Genomic DNA, 27976 nt, shown 5'->3' on the forward strand with positions numbered 1-27976 from the left:
GCTGTCAAGGCCTACAGGCTTGATAAGTCAGCCCACAGGGTGACAGCTGATGTCAGCTGAGCTGGCCCTCTACTGTGATTTCTGTACACCCTGCCCTACTCCCTGTACCTTGTACCCTCCACACAGTACCTCCTGGGGAAAGTGAGTCGGTGGGCAAGAAGGAAGCAGAAATACCTTGGTTCTCAGGGCTTTCTTTTCCTCTCCTTTGAGCATTCTGGGCTCTCCAGAACTCACCTGCCTCTCTGCCACCCCTCTCATTTCTTTCACTAGTCCCTACTGAGAATTGAGGGAGAGGGAGGAAGGACAACCACTCTGGATTTGGAAAAGCTAAAGACATATATTTAATGGGAAAACAGGGGTACACGGGGGTAACCTGTAGGAGGAGTCAGTCTCCCAGTTTTTCCTATCAAAAACATCTCACCTGGGAACACCTGAGCCCAACCTCCTGAGCCTAACGCCTACTAAGCAAGCCTTCATCCTTTCCATTTGTTAAAACATTTCATTCTTTCACGTCATCATCTTCCGTTTTCTCCGATATGTCAATCTCCTCAATGACTGCTTCTGCTGGTTTTAGATCCTTTAGGCTTACGCTCTCTGAGAACGTGCGTTCGGAGTCTTCCAAGGGCTTCCCGAAAGTTTCCGTACTCTGTACAAACAGCTGTGTGCCATCTCCTCCAGAGCTGCCTCTGTCTTGCTCCTGTCCCTCCGGTTTCGGCAGCTTTGACTCCTCATCATCCGTAGTCGATCTCTCGCTCTCCGTTGGATCCCTTTCCCACTGTTTCATCACTTTCTCCGGTTCGTGTTTTGTTTCCTTCTCCAGGGTTGCGGGCAACTCCATCAATGTAGTGACTTCCTCTGGAGAAGAGAACAGGGCGGGTCGGGATGACGGTCTACAGAATGATGAAGGTCTGTGCTTCCCAGAGCAAAGCTGCCACAGCAGCTGCTGTCATGAGCTCTTTCATATGGTGAAAGCACGGGCTTCCAAAAGGAGAGAACTGGTTATTACTCAGGGCCTGAAGCCAGCTCTGTTCTGGCATCAAGCGAGATGCTGCAAATGTCATGCCATTTGATTATCATGGAATTGCATGGGAACCTGAGACAGACACAGGACATCACACCACGATCTCCACCCCCCCCCCAAAAAAAAAGCCAGAATTTGAACCCCAGACCATCTGACCCAAATGCATACACACTCTTTTCTCTACAAGAAATGGCATGGGTACTTGTTTCTTTGTCCATCCCACATAAGCGGCCTCGGCCACAGGGTCCTGCTTGTTATACACCATACTGCTCCCACAATGCCTTACCCACTGTGATGCAAAAGACACACCTCCTCCCTTAGCAAAAATGGCAGAGGCGTTGAGAAGGGACAGGGGTTCCTGTCACCCTGCCACCATTGTATTTGTCCCTGGGGAGCTGTCGTGAACAGGTGAGCATGCCGTCGGGCAAGAGGGCCTGAGAGCTGCTGTCCTATGACTCTCGCTCCTTGTCTCTGATAGTTGCAGAAAGTCACCATCACTCCCTGGCTACCCTTCATGCTCTTCCTCCTTGAAGCTGCTCATGTCAAAATCGGCAATAGAAAGCTTAACGGGCTCACAGCCATCCCGAGGCAAAATGATAAACAACAGTGCCCTCTGCTGTTCAGAGCGGGACATGACCCCCACCAGGAGAAGGCGGAAACGCTCTTTCCTCAGCATTGTGCCAGCCCAAAGGAGGGGAGGCTGCTTTGGGTACCTGCTGCTCCCTGACATCCTTCCCCCTCCCCAACATCTATCGCTCCAGCAGCTTTTTAACTGCTTCATGGGGTCTACAACTAGAGGTCTGAACTCTCTTTCAGACCTGCTACATTCGTGGCAGGCACTGAATAAGAAAGGGCTGTTGGAGCAGCCGAGCAAGGTGGTGCCTGCCTATAAGCCCAGCACTCAGGGAGGTAGAGGCAGGAGGATCTGAGTTCGTAGGCAAGCCTGGTCTACAAAGTGAATCCAAAACAGCCAAGGCTACACAGAGAAACCCTGTCTCGAAAAACAAAAGAGGAGGAGGAAGAAGAAGGAGAAAAAGGAGAAAGAGAAGGAGGAAAAAGAAGAGAAAGGAGGAGGAGGAGAAGAAGAAGGAAGAGAAGGAAAAGGAGGAGGAGGAGGAGGAGAAGGAGGCAAAGAAGGGAAGAGGAGGAGGAGAAAGGGCTGTTGGGCTGAGGAGATGCCTCAATGGGTAAGTCCTGATTCCTGAGTGTAGAGGCACACACCTGTAAACCCCAGGATTTGGCAGGGAGAGGCTAAAGGATCAGGAGTTGATCACCATTCCCAGCTACAGGGTAAATTTGAAGCCAGCCTCATACATGAGACACTGCCTCAGACAAACAAAAAACAAAAAGCGTCTGGGCAGCTGTGGAGGCCTGCCTGTAACCCCAGCTCTCAGGAATTTGAAAACAGGTGATCCCTGGAGCAAATGTGAGTAGCCAGACCGGCTCGAATCAGAGGTCAGTCTCTGTTTTCCACATACGCGTGGATCAACACACATAAATACTACATACACATGCAAAAAAGGGGGTCATGTCATCTTGCTGCTCTGCTGCAGAAGCCATAAGGGCTACTGAGAACTTGACCTTGAATCTCAAAGGGCTTTAGCTAGGAATCCACAGTGAGCTCTGTCCTCCTGGACACCACCCATTGCATCATGGCTGAGGTCAGGGTCCTCCAGAGGGAGGCAGATAAAGGCTGTCTGCCACCAAAACCAGTACGGAATGGAACCACTTTTGAAGCCCAGGATCTCAAGCTAAATGGCTGGACTGAAAAAGCACTGTGGATTGCTAAATCCTCTGCTGAGCGCCCTCCTTAGAAATACCAGGGACTTCGACAGTGCTCCCAGAAGAAGGACGACAATGCCTACCACGCTCCTAGGATGCCAGGCAGCAGGGCACCAAAGGGAGACCAGCTACTGCTCTTCTGAGACCAGCTCTTCTGGGCTTGCCCATGATTTAAACTCTCTTTCCCTCAGACCTTCCCTGAGGGCGAGGAGAGCCTGAAGGGTCAGAGACCCTCTGCTTCCCGGAGGTCTAGAGCAAAGCTCCTGCCAGGGTCTGTTTTTGCCTGTGTCCTGCTGGAAATGGTTCTCCTCCCTCCCCCACCTCTCACCCGGGGAAACCACTGCACTTCTGTGGGAACTACAGGCAGAGCATTTCCTCCATGAGACTCTCTCCCTGACTCCCCGGAGTCCTAGGCCTTGGCCTGTGGGCTCACGCAGCACGCAGCACACGTGTGCACTCCGCTGCAGCCACGTGAGCGCAGAACCGTAGTGGCCGCTCTGTTGCCTTCCTGCTGGGCCGCGGGCTCCCGCAGAGCAGAGCCTCAGTCTTCCTGAGAATCTGACATCTACCTGGGCCCAGGGCAGGTGCTTGATAAGTACGAAAGACCCGTGAATGAACTCATGGCAGCCAGGCCGGGGGCCGAGGCAGACGGGAGCCAACTGAATCCTTTCCCTGTCCCAGCCCAGGTAGGGAGCCAGCTGCTGCTGGCCAGTCGGTGAGCATACTCGGAGGTCAGTGCCGTGCTGGCCTTGGGTGGGACTGGCAAGCGTGGCAGGACAAGGGAGAGAGGTGGGCAGGGGAGGGACTGCAGGCACGGTGACTCACGTTTCTCCGCCTTTTCCCTGAGTATCTCCCTGTAGTTCGTTTTCTTAAGTTCTTGGATGAGTCCCTTATTGGCGTCATCTAAGGCCTGTGGAGGGAAGAGGAGCTGGTGAACTTTTGGACTTTTTTTTTTTTTTTTTTTTTTTTTTGAGACAGGGTCTCACTGTCTGTCCCTGGCTGACCTCAAAATCCTGATCCTCCTGCCTCTACTTTCCAAGCTCTGGCATTACAAGCAAGCCCAGCTGCTTGGCTTGTGTTGAAACAGGGTCTCACTTACGTGGTACAAACTGGTCTCAAAATCTTGGTCATCGTACCGTGCACAAACGTCTGCCTCAGATGGGATTGAAAGCCTCCCTGACACCCTGCTTTCTGTGGGACCATGAAGACTCCATCTTTGTCACGGTAGTCTCGGAAGCTGGCACTGGGCACAGTACCTGCAGCATTAGGATGTGTAGTGCTGGATGCCGCTGCTCTTTCGCAGCATAGTGCTAGGGCCTTGCCCTGTCAGCTTTCATGCATGGGGACGGCAATGCAGGAGGGTGAGGGGGTCACAGACCTGGTCCCACGAGGAGCCACTGAGGATCAACTGGTGAAATGACTGCCCAGCCTTGAGGGGAACCTCATTCCCTGCCTCAGGGGTAGCCTCCAGCCCTGCCTTCCAGGGGACTGGGGCTCTCACTCTGAATCTCGCTGATCCCTTACGATGCTGGTCACAAACTGGAGCTTGGGCTTTGGTCTCAGTTTTCCTGTAGACACTAAGCTTCTTAGGGGCCAGGACCGCAGCCAGCCACCCACAGACTCGGCTGCCTCACACTCACTGTGCTCAGTAAATACTTGTGCTTTCTGAGGGTGGTCACATGGGACAGGGTCGCGTCTGAGAGGCTGTTAAGTGAGACTTGTGGAGCACATGGCTGGGCGGGGGCGAAGGTGGGCAATCTCCTCTAGCAGGCCAGAGGCACGGGTGAGGTGTGCCTCGCAGGGGCTGTCCCTCAATGAGAACCGGGCAGCCATAGGGCAGGCCTAAGCCACTCTGAGAAATACGGAGGCAGGGACATTCACTGGTCTCTTGGGAGGGATTTTTCCACTGCAATATGGAAGCGGAAGCATTGGCCTTGCTATGACCGGTCCAAACACACCACAAACTGTCCTCTCTAAAGGTCTCTTTGCTGACATCCCCTGTCCTTCCAGTGCAGGCTCCTCAACCTGCTATACCTGACCAATCCTGCATGCTTGTCCTCCAAAGCTCAGCCCAAGGCCCATCTCCTATTGGGTCACTGTCAAGGTGCCCTGGACCTTTCTCAAGCTCCAGCCGCACACACACCTCTCCAGTCTGGCCCCTCCAGCCATGCCAATGTAGCTGAGTTCTGTGCTCTGGCCTCTCAGTCAGGGGCCTGCTCTAGTGATGACTATGGGGGTGGGGGGATGTTACTACCTGTGTGCCTCAGGAATTTCCCTGTGGGAAAGGAATGTGATGGGCAGCAGGGGGTGGATGGCTGGGAGATTCCTGAAGTGGGCAGCACTGGACTTGGCTCAGGTTCTACATCTGTCTGGAGCAATAGGACTGGGAGGAGGCTGGGGTGGGCTAGACAGACGAGGCTGAAGTACCTCCTGGCTTTGCCTCACTCAACTGCTGGACTCTGCCCGCCGGCACTTCCGGTCTCAGCCCGCACTGCCCAGCAGGAACATCCCCAACGATGGCACTATTCTGTACAATGGGGGCCCCACCAGCCACACGTGGCTACTCTGCACTTGAAATATGTCTAATGGCCATAGAGCGGAACTTCACCTCTTACTACATTTAATTAACCTAAGTAGGCTAGCAGCTGCTTCCTGAGCAAGCCTAGGCGATTCCAAACCAAGGAGTGGAAGAAGGTCCCAGGGAGAGGATCTCCTAGCCGAAACTGAAGGGTTGGCTCAGAGCCTCTTGGGAGAGGCAAACCGGGAGGACTTGAACATTCTAGAAAAGAGACTGAAGCACTGGCTCATAGGCACAAGGCTATCTTCAGGGAAACGGTAGGAGGCTCTCTGCAGCTGGGGGTGGAATGGGCTGGAGAGCCCCATGGGAAGGTCCCCAGAGGCCTGGGGATCATGCTAACTTTCAGCTGTCCCTGGAGGAGGCAGTAGTTTTCAAACTGCAGGTCCTAAAATCAGTTTAGAAAGTCTTGGCCGGCCGCTGAGGAGATGGCGCAGAGGCTGTGCCCATTTGGGCACGATCCTGGGAATCAGTTTGGAGCCCAGAAGCCAGCATTCCAGGTGGATGTGGCGCCCTCCTGCCAACCAGTCTCAACAGGCAGAGACAGGGGACGCTGAGTGAGTGAGACTCTTAGCTAGTGAGACACACACATTCACACACACACACACAATGTCAAGCAGCATTAAGCAAAGGAAAACAGAAAGCCGTGTGTAATGGCAATGGCCTACATTTATAGTCTTACAGTCCCAGCCTCTCTGGAGCCTGAGGCAGGAGGACCACTTAAAGTCCAGGACATTAAGGTCAGCCTGGGCAATGTAAAGATTCCTCATATCAAGTAAATAAATAAAGAGATTAATAAATAAGATGGTAGGAAGCGTTGGGGTGCACAGCACATTGAAGAGGTGAAGACGTTTGGTAAAAGATTTGTTTCTTTTTCCTTCATTTGTTTGTTTCAATAAAACCACTCAGGCCCAGGTATAGTGGTGCATGCTTATAATCCCAGCACTCTGGGAGGCAGAGGTAGGCTGATTGCTATGAGTTCAAGACCAGCCTGGTCTACAAAGTGAGTCCAGGACAGCCAAGGCTACACAGAGAAACCCTGTCTCAAAAAACAAACAAAAAAAACAAAACAAAACAAAAAAACAAGCAAGCAAACAAACCACTTGGATGGGCCGCTGTACAGATGACCAGCAGTGGCTAAGGTCAGAGGCAGCGCCCTCCCAGCATGTGTCCTGTGACATATGGCTGACAGCAGCTGGGGAAGGCCCAGGATTGCTGCAGGCCCAACCCCCCACTCCCCCCCCCCCCGCCCCCCAGCCCAGGAGGTGACGAAGGCTCACGCTGATGATGGCCTGCTGCGCCTCATTGTTGTGGACCAGCTTGGCTCTCTCCAGGGCCTTCTCGAAGTTGGTCACAGCTGACTCGAAGTCTCTCAGCTTTACTGGAGAGCGCGGGGAGAAGGCAGAGGACAAACTGAGACACTTCGTACCGGCCTGACAAAGCCCTGCCCGGTCTGCCCGGCCACTCCCAGGACCCATCAGAAGTCCGAGTCCAGAGAAGCAGCCCCAGGCGATCACTGAGCTGCTCAGCCCCATCCTTGGAGCATGTCCCTGGTCTGCGCAGCCCGGAGGACCAGGACACGGGGGCCAACACTTAGCTCCCAGGCCTCTCAAAGGAGTCAGTGAGGGGAGAGGTCTTAGGAGAGGAACAGTGAGCCAGGCACATTATCTCCAGGGTGGCAAATGTAACCCCATCTGGAAATGGTTACTGGAGAGGCAATCTATACTTTTTAGATAGTTTTTTACACTTCCTGAAAACACTGCACAGGGTGGGGCTGGGGACGTGGCCCAGTTGGTAGAGGCTATCACGCATGAAGCCCTCAGTCTGACTCCCAGCCCTGTGTAAACTAGGGGTGGTGGCACACCCCTGAACCCCAGCCCTTGGGAGGCGGAGGCAGGAGAAGTGTAATGTTCTTACTGGCTGTGTGTCAAGTTCAAGACCAGCCTGGGACACATAAGACCCTGTCTCGTCTTTCTTTAAAATACACACAAAACTAGATGGGGAGATAAAGAGACATCTCCGTGGGTAAAGGCACTTGCTTTGCTTGTACCTCAGATCTCTGGTACCTACGTAAAAGCCAGGCTGTATATACCTGTAGCCCCAATACTGGGAGGCAGATACAGGTAGATCCCGGGAGTTCATTCACCAGCCAACCTAACTGAGAGGAAGACACCGTGCATCTTCCTCTGGTCTCCTAGTCTGCGTGCGTGGATGCACACGACACAACATACGCACGTCACCGGCATCCCCCAGGAAAGAAGGGCAGCATGGAGAGGTGGCTGTGTGCCTCGGACAGCTGCTGGAACCTCTGACAGAGTGGAGAGCAGGTGGCTCCGCAGAGCTCACCCAGCCAGCTAGTGCTGGAGCTGAGACGGGACTGATTCACTGAGTGACAGAGTGAAACATCTGTGCCCTTGAAGAAGGGCCCCATTTTGGTGTCGGGAGGGAGGGCTCAGCAGGGGTGTGCGCTACCAGAGGGAGAAAGAACTCATCATTCTTACCCAGCTGTAAACCCCCAAAGCAACAATAATGAGCGGCCTAGCAAGATATACCCACTGTTACCATAGTGGCAGGAAAGTTATAGAAAGAACCAACCATTTTTCGGGGGGGAGGAGGAAATGGGTGGGTATTTAAGGCCCCAGTCTACGAGATGGTATCTATAGCAGAAGAACCTGTGGCCAGGCAAGCCACAAGGCCCTAGGAGAGAACCTGCTACTTATCATTGTGCTGAATGAACACAGCAGTCAACTGACTCGGCACATCTGTCAACTCTCAGCAGAGAGGCTTCCTTTTGCAGCAAATGGCAGTTAGCATGGAGACCCACAACTAGTGAACACCCAGAGAATAACAGACTGCAGAGTGCCCGTCCTCAGGAGGATACATCATCCCAAGTCTCAGGGATCCTTACAGAGGGAGGAGAAAAACTGCAGGAGCCAGATGGATGACTTCACGGAGACAGTGTTTTCTGAACACAACATGGTAGCTGTAATATAAACTCACAGCAGCCAGGACAGCATGCATAAGAATCCTGGCATGGAAGGGGAGACATGGCACAAATGCCCCACTCCTAGCTGAGGAGCAACTGGCACGCGCTAGCTGCCAGGAGATGGAGAGCCAGGTTTCTTTAATGGTATGACACCCCCCGCCCCCCGGTAGGCTGATCACACTCTAGGGCAGGCCCCACACCCGGAACAACCATTTGTGTTGGGCAACAGAAATTGGACTTAGTGGTTAAAAGACACAAAGATAAGGCAGAGCTGGGTGGGGGAAGGGAAGTGGCGGCAGATCTGGGAGGAACTGGAGGAGGGGAGGTAAAACTGCGAAAATCTTCAAAGGGCCAATAAAAACATTATCTGGAAATTGAAACAAAGCCAGCTGGTGGTGGGGCAGCACACCTTTAATCCCAGCACTCGGGAGGGAGGCTGAGGCACAGGCAGGTGGATCTCTGCGTTCGAGGCCAGCGTGAGTTTCAGCACAGCCAGGGCTACACAGAGAAACCCTGTCTTGAAAAACAAACCTAACTAACTTAATTAATTAGTTAGTCGATGAATTAAAACAAAGCAAGCAGATAGAGACGCAAACAAACAAAACGTGGAGTGGATTGTCCTCATTCTCAACATTAAGCTAAGGGTGGAAGTGTAGAGACGATAGGCTCGGCCCACAGGACTCTCATCCTCAGGCCTGGTGCCAGGAGAGAAAGGTAGGATGGGAGTCTCTGAGCCCGTACCTTGGGCCTGGGCCACTAGAACACTGGCATTCAGCTGCCACTCCAGGTCTCCTTCCTCCTCAGCATACTGTTGAGACTTTTCACCGTAACTCTGGGCCTGCGATGCTTGGTCCAGCTCTAGGTAACAGCGGCCAATCTCATGGAAGAGCCAGGTCTTCTCCAGGGTGGTTTTGGATAGAGGGATCTTCTCCTCCCATCTGGGGAAGAAAGGACCCGGTCAGCTCCCTCCCAGCTCTACGCTCGGCCACAGCAGGGCCTGGCTTCCCGTGGGTGCAGAGCGAGACTCATTCTTCCAGCTCGGTCTAGCGTGGAACTAGCAAGTAGCAACATACTTCGAACTGCCAAGGCTATTTTGGTTAATATCTGTAGAATCAAATTTGGCCATCACCGTTGAACAGAATGCTTGAAAAGAGCACCTGAGGGCTGGGGGTGTGGCTTAGCAGTCCAGTAGCTGCCTAGTATGCACGAGACCCTAGACTAATCCCAGCACCACAAAAAACTAACAGTAAGAACACAACCAAAGCAGCCCAACTAACGCCAGAACAGCCCTCTGGAATTACTGGGTTAGGCTCGGTGGCACAGACCTGTAATTCCAAGTAGTGGGGAGGGTAGGTCAAGAGTGAGTGAGTTCAAGCACACACTAGAAAACTGAGGGAAGCCCTATTTCAAATACAAGGCCAAAAGAAGGCCAGAGTATGAATGAGTGGCAGAGCACCTGCATGCATGCCTATGGCCCTGAGTTCAATCTCTAGTACTGAAAAAGAGAGAGAAGAGAGAGGAGAGAGAGAGAGAGAGAGAGAGAGAGAGAGAGAGAGAGAGAGAGAAAGGGAGGGAGAGAGGGGGGCTAACTAAAAGTATAAGAGAGTAAAGGCAATGGGGGGAGGAGGGAAGACTGGAATGAAAAGAAGTACTAGCCAGCTCACCCCTGTAATCCCAGTACTTGAGGTCACCTCAGCTGCAAGGCGAGTTCAAGACCAGCATGGGTTGCAGAGTGAAAGCCAGTCTGCTGGAGATGTGGCCTGGCTGGAAGCGTGCAGAAGCCCGGAGTACGGCCTCAGCACCACAGAGAGTGCACACAACTGACAGTAGAAGCAAGAGGATCAAAAGTTCAAGGCTCAGCTTGGGCTGGAGAGATGGCTGGGAGGTTAAGAACACTGGCCCTTCTCCCAAAGGTCCTGACTTCAATTCCCAGCAACCACATGGTAGTTCACAACCATCTATAGTTAGATCTGGCACCCTCCTCTAGGTGTGCAGGCACACATTCAGGGAGAATGCTATATAAATGATAAATAAATAAATAAATAAATAAATAAATAAATAAATAAAACTTTACCACCCCCACCTCCCAAAAAAAGTCCAAGGTCATCCTTCACTACAGAGAGAATGTGAGGCCAGCCTGGGCTACATAAGACTTCTATCACATTCATTAACTGGTTAATTAATTAAAGGAATAAAATAGAATAGAAAATCTTTGGGTGGTGGGTCTAACTTTTTCCTTCTGCTTTTGTTTTTCAAATTCAGAAACAAAAACTATGTATTACTTGTGAAACATTTTATTACAAGAAGACACTGAGGGGGCTGGAGAGATGGCTCAGAGGTTAAGAGCACTGCTTGCTCTTCCAGAGGACCTGAGTTCAATTCCCAGCAACCACATGGTGGCTCATAACCATCTGTAGTGAGATCTGGTGCCCTCTTCTGTCGTTCAGGTGTACACGCAGACAAAACATTGTATGCATAATAAAATAAATAAGTCTTAAAAAAAAAGTTATTTAAAAAAAAAAAAGACAGGGTAGGCTCTCATACTCCTCTCTCAACGCATAGACAGCAAGTCATGTGATCTGGAAGGATGCTTGGTAAACAAGTGTCAGAGGCCTGAAGGACAAGGTCTCTCCAGAAAAGGATAGTTGCACCCAAAGACTGGCTCTCCAGGTCTGGGCTGCCTCGGAGGCTCCTTAGGGCCATGTCCACCCACCCCACTGAGCAGATAACCAACCTCAGGGTTAGACCTCAAATAGACCATTGGAGAGTTGAGATACTGTTCCCTGGAACCCCACACAGTGACACGGAGTCACGGAAGGGGCCCTGAAGAAGCCATAAAGGTTGCTTGGTCCTTGCCACGTAAGCCTGGTGACCTGAGTCTGATCCAGTGTAAATATGGAAGGACAGATCTGACTCCACAGAGTTTTCCTCTGTCCACCATGTGTACGTAGGAGGACGCATATGCCTGTTCCCCACCTCACATCATGCATACAACATACATGCAATAGTAATAATAATAATAATAATAATAATAATAATAATAATAAACATTTAAAAAAGTGAGTTCATGAATCCTGACCTTCATCTTAGAATTTGCAGGGGCAAGACCAACCCAGCCTTGGGTTTGATCCCCAGCACCAAAGAATAGGGCTTCAATAGTCACCCAGCAGAGACAAGAGTCTGGGTCAACTGGTTCTCTTTTCCTTTCTTTTCTTTTCCTTCCTTCTGACCTCCCTTTTTCCCCTCCTTCCTTCTCCTCCTCCTCCTCTTCCTTGTCTTCTTCCTGCTCCTCCTGAGCTTCTGATATGGGGTTTTGCTGTGTAGCTCTATCTGGCCCAGAACTCCTGGCAATGCTCCTATCTCAGCCCCCTGAGTAACCAGGATTATTGTCATGACCGCCACACCCAGGTCTAAATTCGGCTCATTTACTAATGCCTCTTTGTCTGGCTTCATGTCCCTAGACTGGAATCCCAGTGTGAGCTAGGGAAGTCCCAGTTCCCGGGTGGAGAAGAGGCAGTCTGTGTCAACTCACGTGTCAATGGCTTGCTGGAATTTCCCAACTCTGGCAAAAACTCTGCCAATATTGTCAAGGGCCCTCGATTTTGCATCTGGAATGTCACTATGGAGGAGAAGAAAAAAACAGTCATTAAGTAGAAATCATATGTTACGGTATAAAAAGACAAATACCGAGGCCCCAGCTCCAGGAACTCAGGGTTCCAAGCAGAAGCTGTCCAGGTTGGCAAGGTTGTGTCACACAGGCCCATCTGTGCCCTCTGCCTGAGATGGCGTCATCGGGTCTTTCCAGGGTTGACGGCTTACAGAGAAGTCCCTTTGGTCTAACAATTTTCTTCCTAGAACTTACCTCAAGATAATGCAATAAGAACATCAATTAAAATGTTACTTATTTTAGAAACAATTTATTAGGGGCAACCTCACAGTGGCAATCCATGTATGAAGTGAGGGAGTCAGGGAGCTGGGGAGCGGGGGGAGTTCAGTCACGCAGTGCTTGCTTAGCATGCACAGGACCCTGAGCTTTTCTCAGCAACGAAGGGGGAAATATATCTAGGTGTGTCTATGCTGGCGGCTTTGGAGATGCAGGAGGGGCATAGGAGCCATGGAATACACTTAAGTGCGTGTTTATATGTGCACATGTGTGCACACAAAGAGAGAGAGAGAGAGAGAGAGACAGAACACTTAGCCAAGGAAAGTAGAAAAGTAGGCCCCAGGTGTAAGAAAAGACAACGTGCCAAAGGAACAGGCAAAGGTTGCCACAGGTGGACGCCCAACACCCCTTTCTGGCTTCCCCTGGCCTTCATGCACACACCACCCCCAACCACTGCCATGTACAAATACAACCACACACAGACACACACATGCACAAAAAAACAAAAACAAAAAACAAAAACACTCCCTAGCCATCAAAGGGAACAATTAAAACTTAGCTTAAAGATCTTAATTAGCAGCCAGGTGGTGGTGGTGCACGCCTTTAATATCAACACTCAGGAGGCAGAGACAGGTGTATCTCTGTGAGTTCGAGGCTCAGCCTGGTCTACAGAGTGATTCTAGGACAACCAAGGCTACACAGAGAAACCCTGTTGGGGGAGGGAGGGGAGGAGTTGGAGAGATGGCTCAGTGGTTAAGTAGCCCTGTCTGCTCTTTCAGAGGTCCTGAGTTCAATTCCCAGCAACCATGTGGTGGCTCACAACCATCTATAATGGGATCTGATGTTCTTTTCTGTCATGAAGGCATACATGCAAATAGAGTGTTCATATGTACAAATCTTTTCAAAAAAAGAAAAAGAAACAAACAGAAATCTTAGTTGGCTTTATTTTTGGTTCTGGAATTGGCAAGATCTCATTCCACAGAATCATTGTTCCAATAAAATGAACAGAGTGATTATATAACTAGAAAGGGGTTCAAGAAAACACAGAAAAGCAACAAAAAGACAATGGAAGAAGATGGAGGAGAATGGAAGAGGATAGCCATTTCCAAATTACTCTCCATGTAAAGCTGTGATACAGAGACTAAAGAATATAAAAATAAGATTGGCTAAGATCAGGTTACTTCCTGTTAGCTTTTCCCTGTAAGGGTTATGGCAGAGAGAGACGTTAATTATCTTGCCAATTAAAATTGGCCCATTCGTGAAACATGGCAGTTATCTCTGTAATATTCTTTTCTCTGGTCAACTGGACAGTGCAGGTTCAGCTTAGCAATGTGAAATTTAGCCTGAGTGACTCCACTTTGATTTGTAACACCCCTCGCTTGCAGATCTGCTCTGATAGCAGCTCACTCTTTCCCGTCTCACGCTGGCGTCTCCACAGCTTCTTTTCAGCACCTTTCCCTGGAGCTGGAGCCAGAGCCAGGCACGGTGGCATATGGCAGCAGTTCCGACCTACCCAGTAGGCTGCAACAGAAGGATCACTTGAGCCAGGAGTTCGAGGCCAGCCTGAGCTATACAGCAAGACTGTCATGTTAAAACAAAAACAGCTCATCATAGCGGCTCACACATGTAATCCTAGGACTCACGAGGCTAAGGCACAAGGATCAGGAGCTCAAGGTTAGCTTTGGCTACACTGTGAGTTTGAGGCTAGCCTGTGCTACATAAGACCCTGTCTCAAAAACAAAACCAAGCAAAGCAAAGTGAAACAAAACAAAGGAACAGAATGTGACCCTCTTGCTGTATATTTGCACTGGAGATTGGACCCCACTCTAGCCTTCAAAGCAGCCCACCCAGCACTGCTAGAAGGCTACTCTAAGGACAGAAATTAACCTGTGACATCAGCAATAGCCACGTGTGAGACTCCTCTGCCGGTACTCAGACCTTACACCTTCCAAGACTTCCTAGATCAGAGCACAGCCCCAGGCTCACCCACTCCCCACGGAGTGGCTGACAGCTTCCTGGGCTTTCTGAATTCCTACTTTGAATTCCTGATCAGGTCTTGGTTTGTAGCCCCAAGGACAGAACGCCCAAGCAAACTCGAAGTCTCCCACGGTGTACAGGGTCTCAGCCTTCTGTAAGATCCCAGGCAGAGGAGACCCCCGGGTCTCATTCATTTGTTTAAAAAACACAGAAATGAATTCTTGTTTTGAAAATCCTCTGTATGTGTCTAAATACTTGAGCATGTCATCATCTAAAAGGAGCCAGAGGAACATACTCCAGAGAGGGAAGTGGAGAGGAGGAGGATGAGAGACTCCTTTGGCGTTTCAAATCAAACCCAGCATGGCGGAACTTTCTGTAAAACAAACTCCCTTATAGGCCTCAGCTGCCCATGGCCCTGGTCCCTAGATTATCATACAACCTGCAGTTCCCCAAATTCCCCATATTCCCATGTTTCTCCCCACGTCCACTGTGAGCCTCCCGGTTCTGCGTCCCCTCTCTTGTAGTGTTCTTGCCCATGTCTCTCCATGGACCCTCGGCCAAAGTTTTCATGAGTAGCTCTCACGGTTCATCTAAGATAGGTCTCCCCTTCCAGAGTGGGCTCCCTTGGGGCTGGGAGGATGGATGGTCCAGTGATCATCAGGCCTGCTAGCATACACAGAGCCCTGGACTGGATCTGCAGCACCACCAAAAATTAAGGAGAGAGAGAGTGGGTTCTCTGCTGTGTAGTGATAGGTAAACGCAAACCGAGCTGGCCTCGAACTCACAAAAAATACTCCTGACTCTGCCTCCCGAGTACTGGGATTAAAGGCATGGGCCACCATGCCCGGCCACCCTTACGTCTTTAATCCCAGAACTCCAGAGGCAAGGCACAGGTGGATCTCTCTGAGTTTGAGGTCATATTGGTCTATACAGTGAGTTAGGTGAGCCAGGGGGTACAAAGTGCTTTAAAAAAAAAAAAGGTGTGTGTGTGTGTGTGTGTGTGTGTGTGTGTGTGTGTGTGTCTGGAGAGATGGCTCGGTGGTTAAGGGTACTGGCTGCTCTTTCAGTGGACCTGAATTCAAATCCCAGCACCCACATAGGGCACAGCTCGCAACTGTCTGCAACTCTAGGATCTGACATTCTCACATAAATATACTTGTACAAAAGAGACACCCATGCACCTAAAATGACGGTAAGTGGATTTAAAAAGAAATGAGGGCTGAATATGTAGCTGAGGGTTAGCGTACTTGTCTAGCATGCACGAGGCCTAGGTTCCAAGCCTCACCATCAGAAAAAATTTTTAGAAGTAATAAAAAGCTAATAGTAAGGGCTGGGGACGTAGAAAAGGCTCCGTGTTTGAACTGCCACATAGACCTGGCATGACGGTGCACACCTATGATCCCAACAGCCACGAAGTTAAGGGGGTCACGGCCATCCTGGTGCACACCTGTTAAGCAGGTGGAGCCAGAAGGTGAAGGAGTCCACAGTCACCCTCAGCTACATAGTGAATTCAAGCCAACCTGGGCTACTCGAAATCCTATCTCAGTTCAAACAACAACAGGCTACCAGCAACACGAAGGCACATAAATCCAATGCGCATCCACCCAAGAAAAGAAATGAGGGCTGGAGTACCCAGAAGCCTCTAGCACAAGTCATTGGCTAGTCTGTAAGTGGCTGACTAGAATGAGGGAGCGGGGTACACAGAACTCACCTAGACTAGAGTTCCCAGGTAAGGCCCTATTTGCAGATGCTGAAAAGGCACGAACTAGCCAGGCCAAGTGATCTGTGCTTGTAAAATCAGCTCCTGGGAGAGAGAGGCAGGAGGATCAGGAGTCAGAGGGCAGCCTGGGGCCAAATGGTGAAATCCTGTCTGAAAACTCGTAAAAATAAAAAGAGAAATAAAAAAGAAAGAATGTCAAGAATACTGCTTTGAGGCTGGAGAGATGGCTCAGCGGTTAAAGAGCACTGGCTGCTCTTCCAGAGGCCCTGAGTTCAATTTCCGGCACCCATGTGGTGACTCACAACCATCTATAATAGAATCTGATGCCCTCTTCTGGCGTGCAGGTGTACATGCAGATAGAGCACTCATATACATAAAATAAATAAATCTTTTTTTTTTTTTTTTTTTTTTTTTTTAAAGAGAGTACTGCTGGGCACCCAGTCACTTAACATTCTTGTTGTAACGAAGAGAATGACCTTGCAAGAGAATGACCTTCTTCCCGAAGCCCAGCGTCTAAGAGGACTTATAGGATACCAGCGGACAGTATTTCTATACCCTTTCCCCCACCGCTACCCCCAGAGTGAGACTCTAAATTTAAAAGCCGAAGATTGAGTAGGAGTGGCTTGACGGAGTGAGCTCTGAAGCTCTGAAGAAAGAGACACCCTGTGGAAGGAGGCAGAAGCAGCCCAAAGCCAGGATCCTTTTAATGGCCTCAGGCAGGAACGACCTGCACAGAGCTCTTTGCTGGCTGAGACCCAAAGAAAGCCAGGCTGGTTGAGAGTACGTTAAGCCAGGAAGAGCGGCAGCCTGTAGCCACTGGGCTTTCCTTTCATGGAAGGGCCAGCTGAGGAAGGCCAGGGCGTGAACAGAACAGAGGGAGGATGGGGGATCCGAAGCCTTCTGGGTTTCCTCCTGGCTGTCTACGGCTCAGGGGCTCCTGGAGCAAGATGTCTGGGACAGACGTAAGGGATGCACAGGGGCTGGTTAAGTGTGGGACTGCCGTGTTTCAAAGAGAAACGCCTTGGAGTCATTAAACGTTTAGGGCCAGGGCTTGTGAGGGAAGAAGTGAAAACATCTTCAGGAGATGGCTGCATCCAAGTATTATCTACAAGTATTATCTACGCACTTTTTTTTCTTTTCTCTTTGAGACAGATTCTTACTATGTAGACCTACTTTTGCCTCCCAAGTGCTAGGACTAAGACATTCGGAGCAGGCACGGTTTATTTAACCCTCGTGACCCCTGTCAGATGGTATTATTGGATCTTCAGTACAGGTAGGGAAACTGAGGGATGAGCAACTTAAACCCACACACCTCTCAATGACAGAGCTAGGAATCAAGGACACATCTGTCTCCAACTCAGGGTCCATCCCACCCCCTTGTTCTTCCTCCTTAGCCCTTGGGAGACATACAGGAAATCACCCCGGAGTGGATGGCATTGAGGGCGTGGCTAAGTGAGGACAGGGCAGGAGCCAGTGTGCACTTCAGGCCACCGGGGGCTATGGCTCAGAAAGTGAGCGTCTGTTATCTTGGGAAGCCTTGAGTCTTGGAGAGAGCCCACTTCTGGAAGTGTTGCTGGTACTATTTGTTATTGTTTTGTTTCTCTAAACAGGGTTTCTCTGTGTAGCCCTGGCTGTCCTGGAACTCGCTCTGTAGACCAGGCTGGCCTTGAACTTAGAGATCCACACACTTGGAATTAAAGGGGTGGCCACCACTGCCCAGACAATATTATGATGGATGCTAGGTACTTCGCTGAGGGTCAGCAGAAAGGAGAGTTGACAAAGGGCGGTGCCGCTGTGGAAACCTGTGGAGACAGCGAGAGCGAGGGATCAAAAGAGGAAGAGCAGCAGCTTTGGCAAAGGGTTGAAGCGCCGGGTGAAAATGGGGTGGTACAGTTTGAACAGGAAGTGCCTCCCCACAGGGCTCATGTGTTAAACCTTGGTCCCCACTTGGCGGCAGTATTGAGAAGAGATGAGAGCAGGAGAGACTCAACAATCCATTGATGAGTTCTTCCTGATGGCTACTGAGAGGTGGGGCCTGACTAAGGAAGCAGGCTGCTGGGAACAGTCTTTGAGGGTCTTATCCCTGACCCTCTCTCTCTCTCTCTCTCTCTCTCTCTGCTCACTGGCTACATGCGGTCAAGGGAGTGGCTTTTCAAGTGTCTCCCCACGCTGATGTTTCAGCCTCGCCACTGGCCTCAGAGCAGCGGAGCCAGTCTTCCTGAGATGGGAGCGAAATAAATCCTTGCTCCCTTAAGCCGTCTCGGGGTATTTTCGTCACAGCGAGCAACACGCAGAGTGGCGGGAGATGGAGAAGAAAGGGTTTAGAACTGCAGGGTGAGTGGACACTGTAGCCAAGAAGGACTCCAAAAGACTTAGGATCAGGATGCTCAGGGCTGGCAGGAGGAGAGGAGAGGGGATGGACCGCTCAGTGGGTGAAGGTGCCTGCTGCCAACCTCCTGGCCTGAGTTTGATCCTGAGACCCACACGGCGGGAGAAGAGAACTGATTCCCACAACTGGTCCTTTGATCACACACATGCTCTGGCATGCCCATGCATACACACATACAATGAGCAGACACACAAATAAATACGTATTGGATTTAAACAAACAAAAAAAAAAATCAAGATGCCCAGAAAGTATTGGCCCCTGTCAGGAAGTTTCAAGTGGAGAACAGCTTGTTCCGGGGAGACTTGGTGTCACTAGAGGAACAGTGGAAGCTGCAGTCCTAGGTCTCCGTTCTTCTCTGTGTGCACATGGATACGGTTTGTCTGTGTGTCTGTGCATACGTATGGCATGTCTCTCTGTGCATATGGTAGTTCTCTGTGTGTGTGTATGGTGTGTGTGTGTGTATAGTATATATCTGTGTGTGTGTGTAGTACATATCTGTGTGTCTATGTGTGAACTGGGACTGGCTGAGCCCAGGGCCTTGAATATGCTAGGCAGTTAGTTGCTCTACCACTGACCTACAACCCTAAGCCCTACTGTCTCAAGTCCCAGGCCTGTACCTTTCCATTCATCTTCCTCTCCACGCCAGCGTAGGGACAGCCATGCCTACTCTACTGGGTGGGAACACTGAGACCGGGCGCTGAAGTGACTTCCCACAGCACGGTCAGATCCACCGGACCCCAGGTCCTATCCTCTGGGTCACCACGTGTTTCATGAGGCTCCTTTTGACTTTGTCCGGCTTCCTCTTGGCCCCTCTCTCACTCCAGCCTGAAGCTTCCTCCAGCCTCAGGCCTTCCCACGGGGCTGCTCCAACACCGCTGCCCAGGCATCCCCTCCCACGCATTTTGCTTTTGAGACACGACCACAACTGCAATTTAATGGCTATGCCACTTTCCCCAGATAGCAAAACCTATATCTGATCGTTGCTATGTTCCTCATGCTAGAAATACCTGGTATGCCTGGGGCCTGATACAAGAATTAAAATTTTAAAAAAATCCCCAAGAGCCAGACCACTAGGAACTTGTTGGAATTTTGAGCCGTTATGCTCCTGGAGATGACCAAAAAAGCTACCAGCCTAGGCAGGTTTGCCTTCTAACCCTGGTCCTGAATATTCCGCCCCCACTTCCACTGGACTCTGCCTCAGGCCTGCCCTGCGGGAACAGGACTACAGGACTGACGCTACGAGCAGCCCAGGTAAAGGCTCTTGGAAGCCTAAAGACCTTGGCCACCTCGGGGCACTCACTATTCCTTGGCGATCTCCAGGTCCTTCCTGTGGCTCTGCAGCGCGGCCGCCATCTGCCCTATCTCAATCTGGGCGTTACCGATACAGCTGTACAAGTTCCCAACGAGCTCGTCCTTGTTGGGCACGTCGTCTTTGTTCCATTCCAGAACCTTCTTAAGTACCTTCTCAGCTTTCTGGAGGCTCCCTTCGGCGCTGCCACTGGTCAACACTGGGGAGAGATGGGAAGAGAGGGAGGTGACAGGGAAGCGACGGCGGACTCCTCTCCTCCCCGATAATTTCCATCCACGGGTCAGCAGGGGCTGGGGCTCTCGGGCTATCCCATGGCTTCCTCCCCACGGCTGAGAAGGCTACCCACACATGTCAATGTCCTCTAGGCTCTTGAGGATGTAGTGGGCCGTCTGAGAGGGACTGCGCTTCCGGTCCCTCAGCCACTTCTCCTGCATCAGCTTCCGGTCCCGCTCCCTGGCATAGATGGGCTTCTGCTGCCTCCAGAAGTTGCTGCGGGTGTCCAGGTAGTTGATGCCGCTCATGATGAGATCCTCCACCGTCAGGCCGTGCTTGATGGTGCCTTTGATGAGGTCTGCGGGGAAGGGGTTTTGAGAGGCAGCGGTGAGATCATGCAGGTAGGTTTGGAGTCCCTGCTGCAGGGCCCGCCCTGTGAAGACCTATGCCTGCGGGTGCCTCAACCGTGAGGAAAGGGCAAGAGTGTGGGTCACGGTGGAGAGCCAGGAGGCGGCCAAAGGCGCTTTCTTGGTACGAGCCTTTCCTGTGGCAAAATAGGAGGGACAAGAAGGGTCACCTGGACAGCCTCGACTCAGGGGTCCCTCCTTTCATGCTGTTTTCCTCAGGGGATAAAAAAAAAAGGGGGGGTCTGAATGGAAAACCTGGCCCATGTTGCCAGTCCTCATCAAGCAGCCAGGTGCCAAGTAAGCTGGTGCATTCTGGGAGCTGTAGGGATGTGCCTTTATCCTATCTACTTGTGTGGCCAGGGGTTAAAGGCCAATTGCCCTGATGCAAGACCACCTGGGTGGGGTAACGCTGAGGCCACACCTGCCCTCCACTGCAGGTCCTCCGGGGAGCAGGAAGCCTTCAGGCCTGTTACAGAGGAGGCGTGCCGGGCCTAAAGGTGTGTGCCACAACCCTTGGGGGCACCCTGCAGCTGACCTTAAGAGACCAGTTCTGGAGAGAGGGGATCTGCTTCCAGGGTGACCTCCCCCCCACCAACCCGCCCCAAGGCCTATCAGTTCACGGCAGTACCCTGACACCCCGGAAGCTTCAGGGCTCTGTCAGTACCGGTGTGATGGAAAGTGTTACATTGGATTCTGTCGGTGACGCCACCACTAACTTGCTCGTCACCTTGGATGTTCAGTGAATTCTACTTCCCCGTCTATGAAATGAGGGATGGACCGGATATTGTTTCAGAACACGTAGTACTCGTGTGCTCTGATCCCTGCACCTGTCCATCAGGTTCCTTTACCCCACTGCTCCACTGCACGGGCTGTGGAGGTGATTATCATTTGCGTCTTGAATGTCCCGCCCTCAACGGCCTCATGTGTTAGGGTTTGGTTAAAGAACCTTTAGGAAGTGGAAGCTATTAGAAGGACGTTAGGCTGTCTGGGGCATGCCTTCCAAGGTGGGGAATTGGAACCTCCGCCCCTTCTTCTGTAATTACATCTTGGCCACCTCTGCCATGCTGGGTGCTCCCCACTACGGTGTCCTGCCTCAGCACAGTCCCCAAAACCGAATACCTGAATACCTGAGTATGAAGTCTCTGAAACTTTTGTGTTTTTTTGGGGGGTGGGGAGGGGAGGCAGTGTCTTATTATATAGCCCTGGCTGTCCCGGAACTTTCTGCATAGACCAGGCTGGCCCTAAACTCACAGAGGCCCACCTGCACCTGTTGGAATTAAAGGTGTGGGGGTCACCGTGTCACACCGGTATCTCTCCCTCTCACAAACTGGTTGTCTCGGATGTTCTGTCACGTGATGGAAGGTTGACAAGGGAGCCCACATACTGGAAAGTAGTGACCCTGAATGTGCATTTCTTGAGTTCACATATGAAACGTAGCATCGGGCTGGAGAGATGGCTCAGAGGTTAAGAGCACTGTCCGCTCTTCCTGAGGTCCTGAATTCAATTCCCAGCAATCACAGGGTGGCTCACAACCATCTATAATGAGATCTGGCGCCCTCTTCTGGTGTGAAGTTGTACATGCACACAGAATATTGTATACATTAAAAGAATAAAAAATTAAAAAAAAAAAAAAGAACCATAGCATCGCCTAGCCTCATGGGATGCTGTAAAGCCTGTCATGGGTCTGTGTCGGCTGCATTCCACTGTAGGCTGTGCCGTGAGCACCCACCCAGGATCTCCACGGTGCCCGCCCTGCCTGCACCAACAGGCCTGAAACCTTCATCCAGAAGAAGCTTCTCCAGGTATTCCTTGTCCACGTACAGCTCCCCGAGCAGCTGCCGGACGGTCTTCTCGCTCTTGAGCGAGCCCTTTCGTTTGGGTTCGTGTTTGTTGTAGTAGAGAAGTTTCATCGGTAGAGGCTTCTGCTGGGCTTTCTTACTCTGGAAAACAGGGCAACATCTGGTGGAGCGTCAGCAAGGAGCTGGAGAGTACGAAGGAGGACGAAGTGTGGACTGAGAGCCTGAGACTGCTCAGTCCTGCTCCTCCAAGGCTCTTCTATGGGCTAAGAATCATGAAATACGCTTGGCTGGGCACAGTGGGATCTCTGAGATACCTCTGCAGCTGGGGAAGAATCTGATAGAGGCAGAAGCAAAATGTTCCCAGGCGGTAGGGTTTTGGAGGCACTAGTGGCCTCAGAACCAGCCACCTTACCTCAGCTTGCTTGCTTAAGAAGGAGAGGTCTCCTTTGTTCTCCAGCTTAATTGAAGAAGGACCTGGAGGACAGAGGCCGGAACTCAGCTGGGCTAAGCCTCTCAGGCATGACCGATCACATACTTTTATGTGGAAATGGCTGCCTTTGGCAAGGAGGTGGCGGGGGCTGTGGCAAAGCTGGCCTGGAGCCACTCTAATACAGGAATGGTGCAGGGTGTTTGGTAAAACAGTGTCCTAGACACTAGCCGGCCCCCACTAGCCCAAGTTCACCACAGCAAGATTTCCAAATACGGGGAAATCTGGGACTCAGGGAGACTCTGTCATTTCCACACTCTGCTATCCTTAGGGACAAGCTGTCACTCCTCTCTTCTCTCTGCCATGGAACTGATGGATAAAACCAGCCCTTGTGTGGTGAGGGAGGAGCCAGGCTCGGAAAGGCTGGACTCAGGATCCTGCTCTAGTATGTGTATGACTGCAGGCTTTAGGGAAGACAATTCAAAGCAGCCTGCCTAGCACAGCTAGGTCACTCCACGACCAGAATTTAGCCTGTGACACCAGCAACAGCCAAGTCCAGAGACTCCCTGCCTAGATCTTCCCACGTCTTCCTGGATTAGGGCACAGCCCCGTGCTCACTCACTTCCCACTGAGTTGTTGATAGCTTCCTGGGCTTTCTGAATTCCGACTTTGAACTCTCGATCAGGTCTCAGTTTGTAGCCTCGGTGATAGAACACCAAAGCAAACTCGAAGTCTCCCATGGTGTACAGGGTCTCGGCCTTCTGTAAGATGCCCTGGAATGAAAGACAGTCAACTCCAGATGGGGAGAGGAGGCCTGAAAGGACTTGTGTGGTAGAACGGAAGGGTTCTAGGTTGGAGGTCAAGGTTGGAATACATGAGGCAGGGAGCCAGGCAGGCACTGAAGAGGAAAGGACATCAGACACCAGGCGATCCAGCTGGTTCTTCAACTGCTGGGAACAAGAGTCTTCTGTAATGGAAATGGCGAAAGCAAGGCCGAGCCCTCCCACCCAGCAGTCACCTTGCAGAAAGTTGGGTCACTTTGGAGTGAGGCCTCAGCATCCTTCAGGGATTTCTCCAAGTCTCCCATCTTCAGGTAGCACTTGGAACGGGCAACCAGGCAGTTCTTATCTCCGCTTTGAAGGTGAAGAGCCTGACAAAGGAAACAAACTGATGGGCAGATACTGGGAAGAGCAAGGTAGCAGCCTGACCTGAGGACGGGCAGCCCATACCTCCCGAAGATTTGAGGGACCCTCTAGGTCAGTACACAGACACTTGCCTCTGAGTCTCATCTGAGGCAAGCCCAACCCAGTCTTTGTTCGGCATCTCTAGCTGTATGTGGCTGATCTTGGAGAAAGCTGAGTCTTGGCTACTAAGGAAGCCATTGGCTGAGACATGGGCATTACCGTGGATATATGACTTTCTGCCAAGTCCTTCTAGTTTATTCCAGCAGTACAGCTTCAAGATGGTTTGTGTCTACCAAGTTCAACAAACCCCAGTTGGCTGCACACCATTCACCATGTAAATGGCAAAGGCTAAAGCAAACAAAACAGATTTTAGGGCCATCTAAAACTCAGGGTGTTTATCCGCTACCTTTTATGTACAAAGATTAGGACCCAGCATTTCATGAATGTTGGGGAAAGTTTATGAGTTATGCTCCTAGCCCAGGCCCTCTCTTGCTCTCTCTCTTTCCTCCTTCCTTCCCTCTCCCCCTTTCTGGTATATTGGGGGTTTTGTTGTGGTTTGGTTTGGTTTTGAGAGATGATTTTTAAACTGCAGCCTTGATTGGCCTGGAGCTTGCTATGGAGACAGGCCAGGCTGGTCTCAAGCCCTCTGCCACCCTCCTGCTTCTACCTTGTGGGTGCTGGCATTACAGAAGGGACCTCAGCCTAGCCCTTCTCTCATTTCTTCAGCCTTTTGAGCAGCTGGGATTATAGACGCATGCCATCACACCTGACTCAAGCCGCCGCCTTCCTCCTCCTCCTCTTCTTCTTTTTTAATGTAGTAAACTGAAAATTATCACTACTATTTCAGGAGACTATGATGGAAATGTGAGGAAGACAGAAGCCATCTGGGGCCCTGGTATAAGGACTGGCACTTCTATCACTCCCCATGTCCTGCAACTTTTGGCTTTTATTTGTATTTCTTTTCTTCTTCTTCTTCTTCTGCTGCTGCTTCTGCTGCTTCTGCTGCTTCTGCTTCTTTTTTAATAATTAATTTTGTATGCTTATGTGGGCATGTGCATGTAACAGTGTCCACGTGGAGGTCAGAGGACAATCTCTTTTTTTAAAGATTTATTTATTATTTATACAGTATTCTGCCTGCATATGTGCCTCTGGGCAGCAGATCTTACTATAGATGGTTGTGAGCCACCATGTGGTTGCCGGGAATTGAACTCAGGACCTTTGGAAGAGCACACAGTGCTCTTAACCGCTGAGCCATCTCTCCAGCCCCCCAGAGGGCAATCTCTTAAGACTTGGTTCTCTCATACCATGTGGGTATGGGGATCAAACTCAGCTCATCAGGCTTCGCCAAAAGTACCTTTATCACCTGAGCCATCTTTGCCAACCCTGTTTGCTTATTTCTTGAGGCAGGGCCTCACGTAGTCCAGGATAGCCTCAAACTGCCCCTGTATCCTCTTGCCTTAGCCCTCCCTCAAGTGCTAGGACTACAAGCGTGTGCGTCATCACACCCAGCTATGTCATGCCACCTTCTGACTGAGATCATTACACCCGTGGGGAATGTCTGTCCTGGTCTGTCCTAGCCAGGACAGAAGAGAAGACTTCCCCAAGGGAAGGTAGCTATGTATGTGAAGCTGCCCCATTCTAGGAAAGGCAGGCATCAGACAGGCATTCCCCAGGCTTCAGACTGTGTCTGCCCTCTCTAAAACCTTTCTTCTTTTCTAGGAAGAGGAAGCAGCTGCTGTCTTTCCTAGAATGGGAGGGCCTCTCTCTCCCTTAGGGCCTTCCCATAGCTACCTGCCCTTAGGGCCATGTTCACTTTCTGTGTGAGCTGCTTCAGGCCCAGACAGCTGCCCAGGAGAAAGAATGGGCAGGGGCAGGGCTTCTGAACTCAGTCTGCCTATCTGGTCATCATTTCTCCTGAAGGGTGTGACTAGGAAAAGGGGTGGAACACTGGGGAACATCAGAGAAGCTCAATTTTATGGAAGTCTTGGGATCAGTTACTGGGTTGACATTCCATTTAAGAGTTTGATTTCAAGACAGCCTTGGCTGTCCTGGACTCACTTTGTAGTCTAGGTTGGCCTTGAACTCACAGCAATCTGCCTCCCCAAATGCTGGGATTACAGGCATGTGCCATCACGCCCGGCTCGGTTGATATGGTTCTTTTGAAACAGTTTTGCCATTTTAGTTCAGACTTGTCTTGAACTCACTATGTAGACCAGGCTGGCCCCAATCTCAAAATCTTCCTGTATCAGCCCCCTGAAAATTGGGATTACAAGTACCACCATGCCCTGCTGCTATGTCATTTGAAATAAGCAGAGCTGGGAGTGGTGATGCATATGTTTGGTCCTAGCACTCAGGAAGCAGAGGCAATCAGCTCTCTGAGTTCAAGACCAGCCTGGTCTACAGAGCAAGTTCCAGGACAGCCAGGGCTACACAGAGAAACCCTGTCTTGAAAAACAAACAAGGGGCTGGAGAGATGGCTCAGAGGTTAAGAGTACTGTCTGCTCTTCTAGAGGTCCTGAGTTCAATTCCTAGCAACCACATGGTGGCTCACAACCATCTATATTGAAATCTGATGCCCTTTTCTGGCCTGCAGGTTGTACATGCAGATAGAGCACTCATATGTAAAATAAATAACTTTTAAAAAGAAAGAAAAACAAACAAAAGGAAGCAATAAGAAGGGCTGGTCATGTCACTCAGTAGAAGAGTGATTGCTTCTCATGTGGGATGTTTGGAGTCCCAGCACCACAAAAGAAAAAATACAGTATTATGTACTTTTTAGCAAAGGACATGGTTATTTTGTTTTTTTAAGGCAGGGTGTCCAGTATCCCAGGCTGGCCCTGAATTTGCTAAGTAGCCATGGATGATCTTAAGTCTCTGTCAGCTGCCGGGATTAAAAGTGTAGGAGGACACACTCAGTTTTAAGCGGGATCAAATCCAGGCCTTCATGCATACTAGGTGAACACTCTACCAACCAAACCACGTCCCCAGCTCTGCAAAGAAAAGCATATCAGAGCACTACAGTGTGGAGGTAGGCACCTCAGGCAACTGCAGGCTGAATTCTTGGCTCAGGGGATCCTTCCTCCACTGCCTGCTAGTTCGGTGCATGAGAGACCTTGGGCCTGTTACCTAACTTCCATATCAACTTCCTTATCTATAAAATGGAGTGAACGATAATTACCCCCCCCCCCCCCGTAGAGGTGCGTTGTGCTTAGCAGCGTGTCTAGTATACTAAAACAACTCCCAATCCCTTTAGGGTATAATGGTGCAATTTTTACTAAGGTTACTACAATACGTCAGGTTCACCGACCTCTTTCTTACAAGCAAGCCTGTGCCAGGGGCTTTGTGGCTTCTACATCTAGCCTCTCGGGCAATCTGCAGCTAATGATGGGAAACTGATTGATCAAGAGAAAGGTAATCGTGAAGCGTTTAAATAAAAGTAGTGACTGCTCACTGTTGGTGCCACAAGCGAGAAATGGGAGAAAAATGACAAAGGCTAGAGCCTATCTGTGACAGTGGTGTATCAGGGGAACCAGGAATATCAGACACAAAGTGGATTATCAGGCATCATCAAGACCTCAACACAGCTGGCAATGAGGTTGGGAGATGGTTCATCAGGTAAAAGCACCGGCTGCTCTTCCAGCAGGACCCAGGTTCAAGTCCAGCATGCACATGGCAGCTCACAACCCTCACTAATTCCTGTGCCAGAGGATCTGATGTCCACTTTTGCCCTCCAAGAGCAATGTGCACGTGTGTGCACATGCAGGCAAAACACCCATATACAGAACAAATACTTTTTTTTAAAAAAGTGATGATGGTTCCTTAACAGCACTCACTCTCCTTGCAGAGGACTCGGGTCTGGATCCCAGCGCCCATTTGGTGGCACACAACTGCCTGTGCGAGAAAAAGGGAGGAGAAAGGGAGGGGGGAGAGGAGAGGAGGAAGAGAGGGAAAGAGGAGGAGGGGGAAGAGGAAGGCAGTGATGGTTCAGAGCTGCAACTCACGTTGCTAAAGCTTTGGGCTGCCTTAGCATAGTCCCCACACAGATACAGCCTCTCCCCCTCCGCCATGTAAGAGGGAAAGGTGCTTCGCAAGGTTTCCGTTTCGCCGTCGGTCATGGTCACCGCACTTTTCTGAGATTCTGAAGAGGATCCAGAAAGGGAAAGTGGATGAAGAACCTGTGCCTGGTTAGCAGCCGCCTGGTCTCTTAGCAACCCGGAGACATAGCCTGACTTCCGGCCCCTCCCCTCCCCCGGGCGGAGTTAGGATACCCGGTGAGCCTGCCCAGTGTGCTCATGCGCCTGGGT

The 27976-nt window shown here is 50.8% G+C and overlaps 1 protein-coding gene across 1 annotated transcript; it reads right to left on the reverse strand.

Annotated features, from left to right (window-relative positions):
* Positions 1-317: 317 nt before the first annotated feature.
* Positions 318-27976, reverse strand: Odad4 (outer dynein arm docking complex subunit 4). Its single transcript, XM_021627483.2, has 12 exons — positions 27674-27976; positions 23507-23638; positions 23111-23261; positions 22474-22535; positions 22040-22202; positions 19989-20213; positions 19634-19841; positions 11897-11983; positions 9106-9302; positions 6659-6759; positions 3629-3713; positions 318-855 (listed from the first exon to the last, which is right to left on the reverse strand). The coding sequence occupies exons 1-12, from the start codon at positions 27785-27787 to the stop codon at positions 500-502; spliced, it is 1881 nt and encodes a 626-aa protein (XP_021483158.1). The 5' UTR covers positions 27788-27976; the 3' UTR covers positions 318-499.

The sequence above is a fragment of the Meriones unguiculatus genome, chromosome 7, assembly GCF_030254825.1.
Source record: "Meriones unguiculatus strain TT.TT164.6M chromosome 7, Bangor_MerUng_6.1, whole genome shotgun sequence".
NCBI lineage: Eukaryota > Metazoa > Chordata > Mammalia > Rodentia > Muridae > Meriones > Meriones unguiculatus.

Bases quoted from the DNA above. Each gene is read 5' to 3' on its own strand.
- Odad4 (XM_021627483.2), bottom strand. From the start codon at position 27,787: ATGACCGACGGCGAAACGGAAACCTTGCGAAGCACCTTTCCCTCTTAC. The intron at 23,262-23,506 runs GTGACTGCTGGG...CTTTCATTCCAG, and splicing joins GTGACCCAACTTTCTGCAAG to GGCATCTTACAGAAGGCCGA. The intron at 20,214-22,039 runs GTTTCAGGCCTG...CCTTCCCCGCAG, and splicing joins GAAGCTTCTTCTGGATGAAG to ACCTCATCAAAGGCACCATC.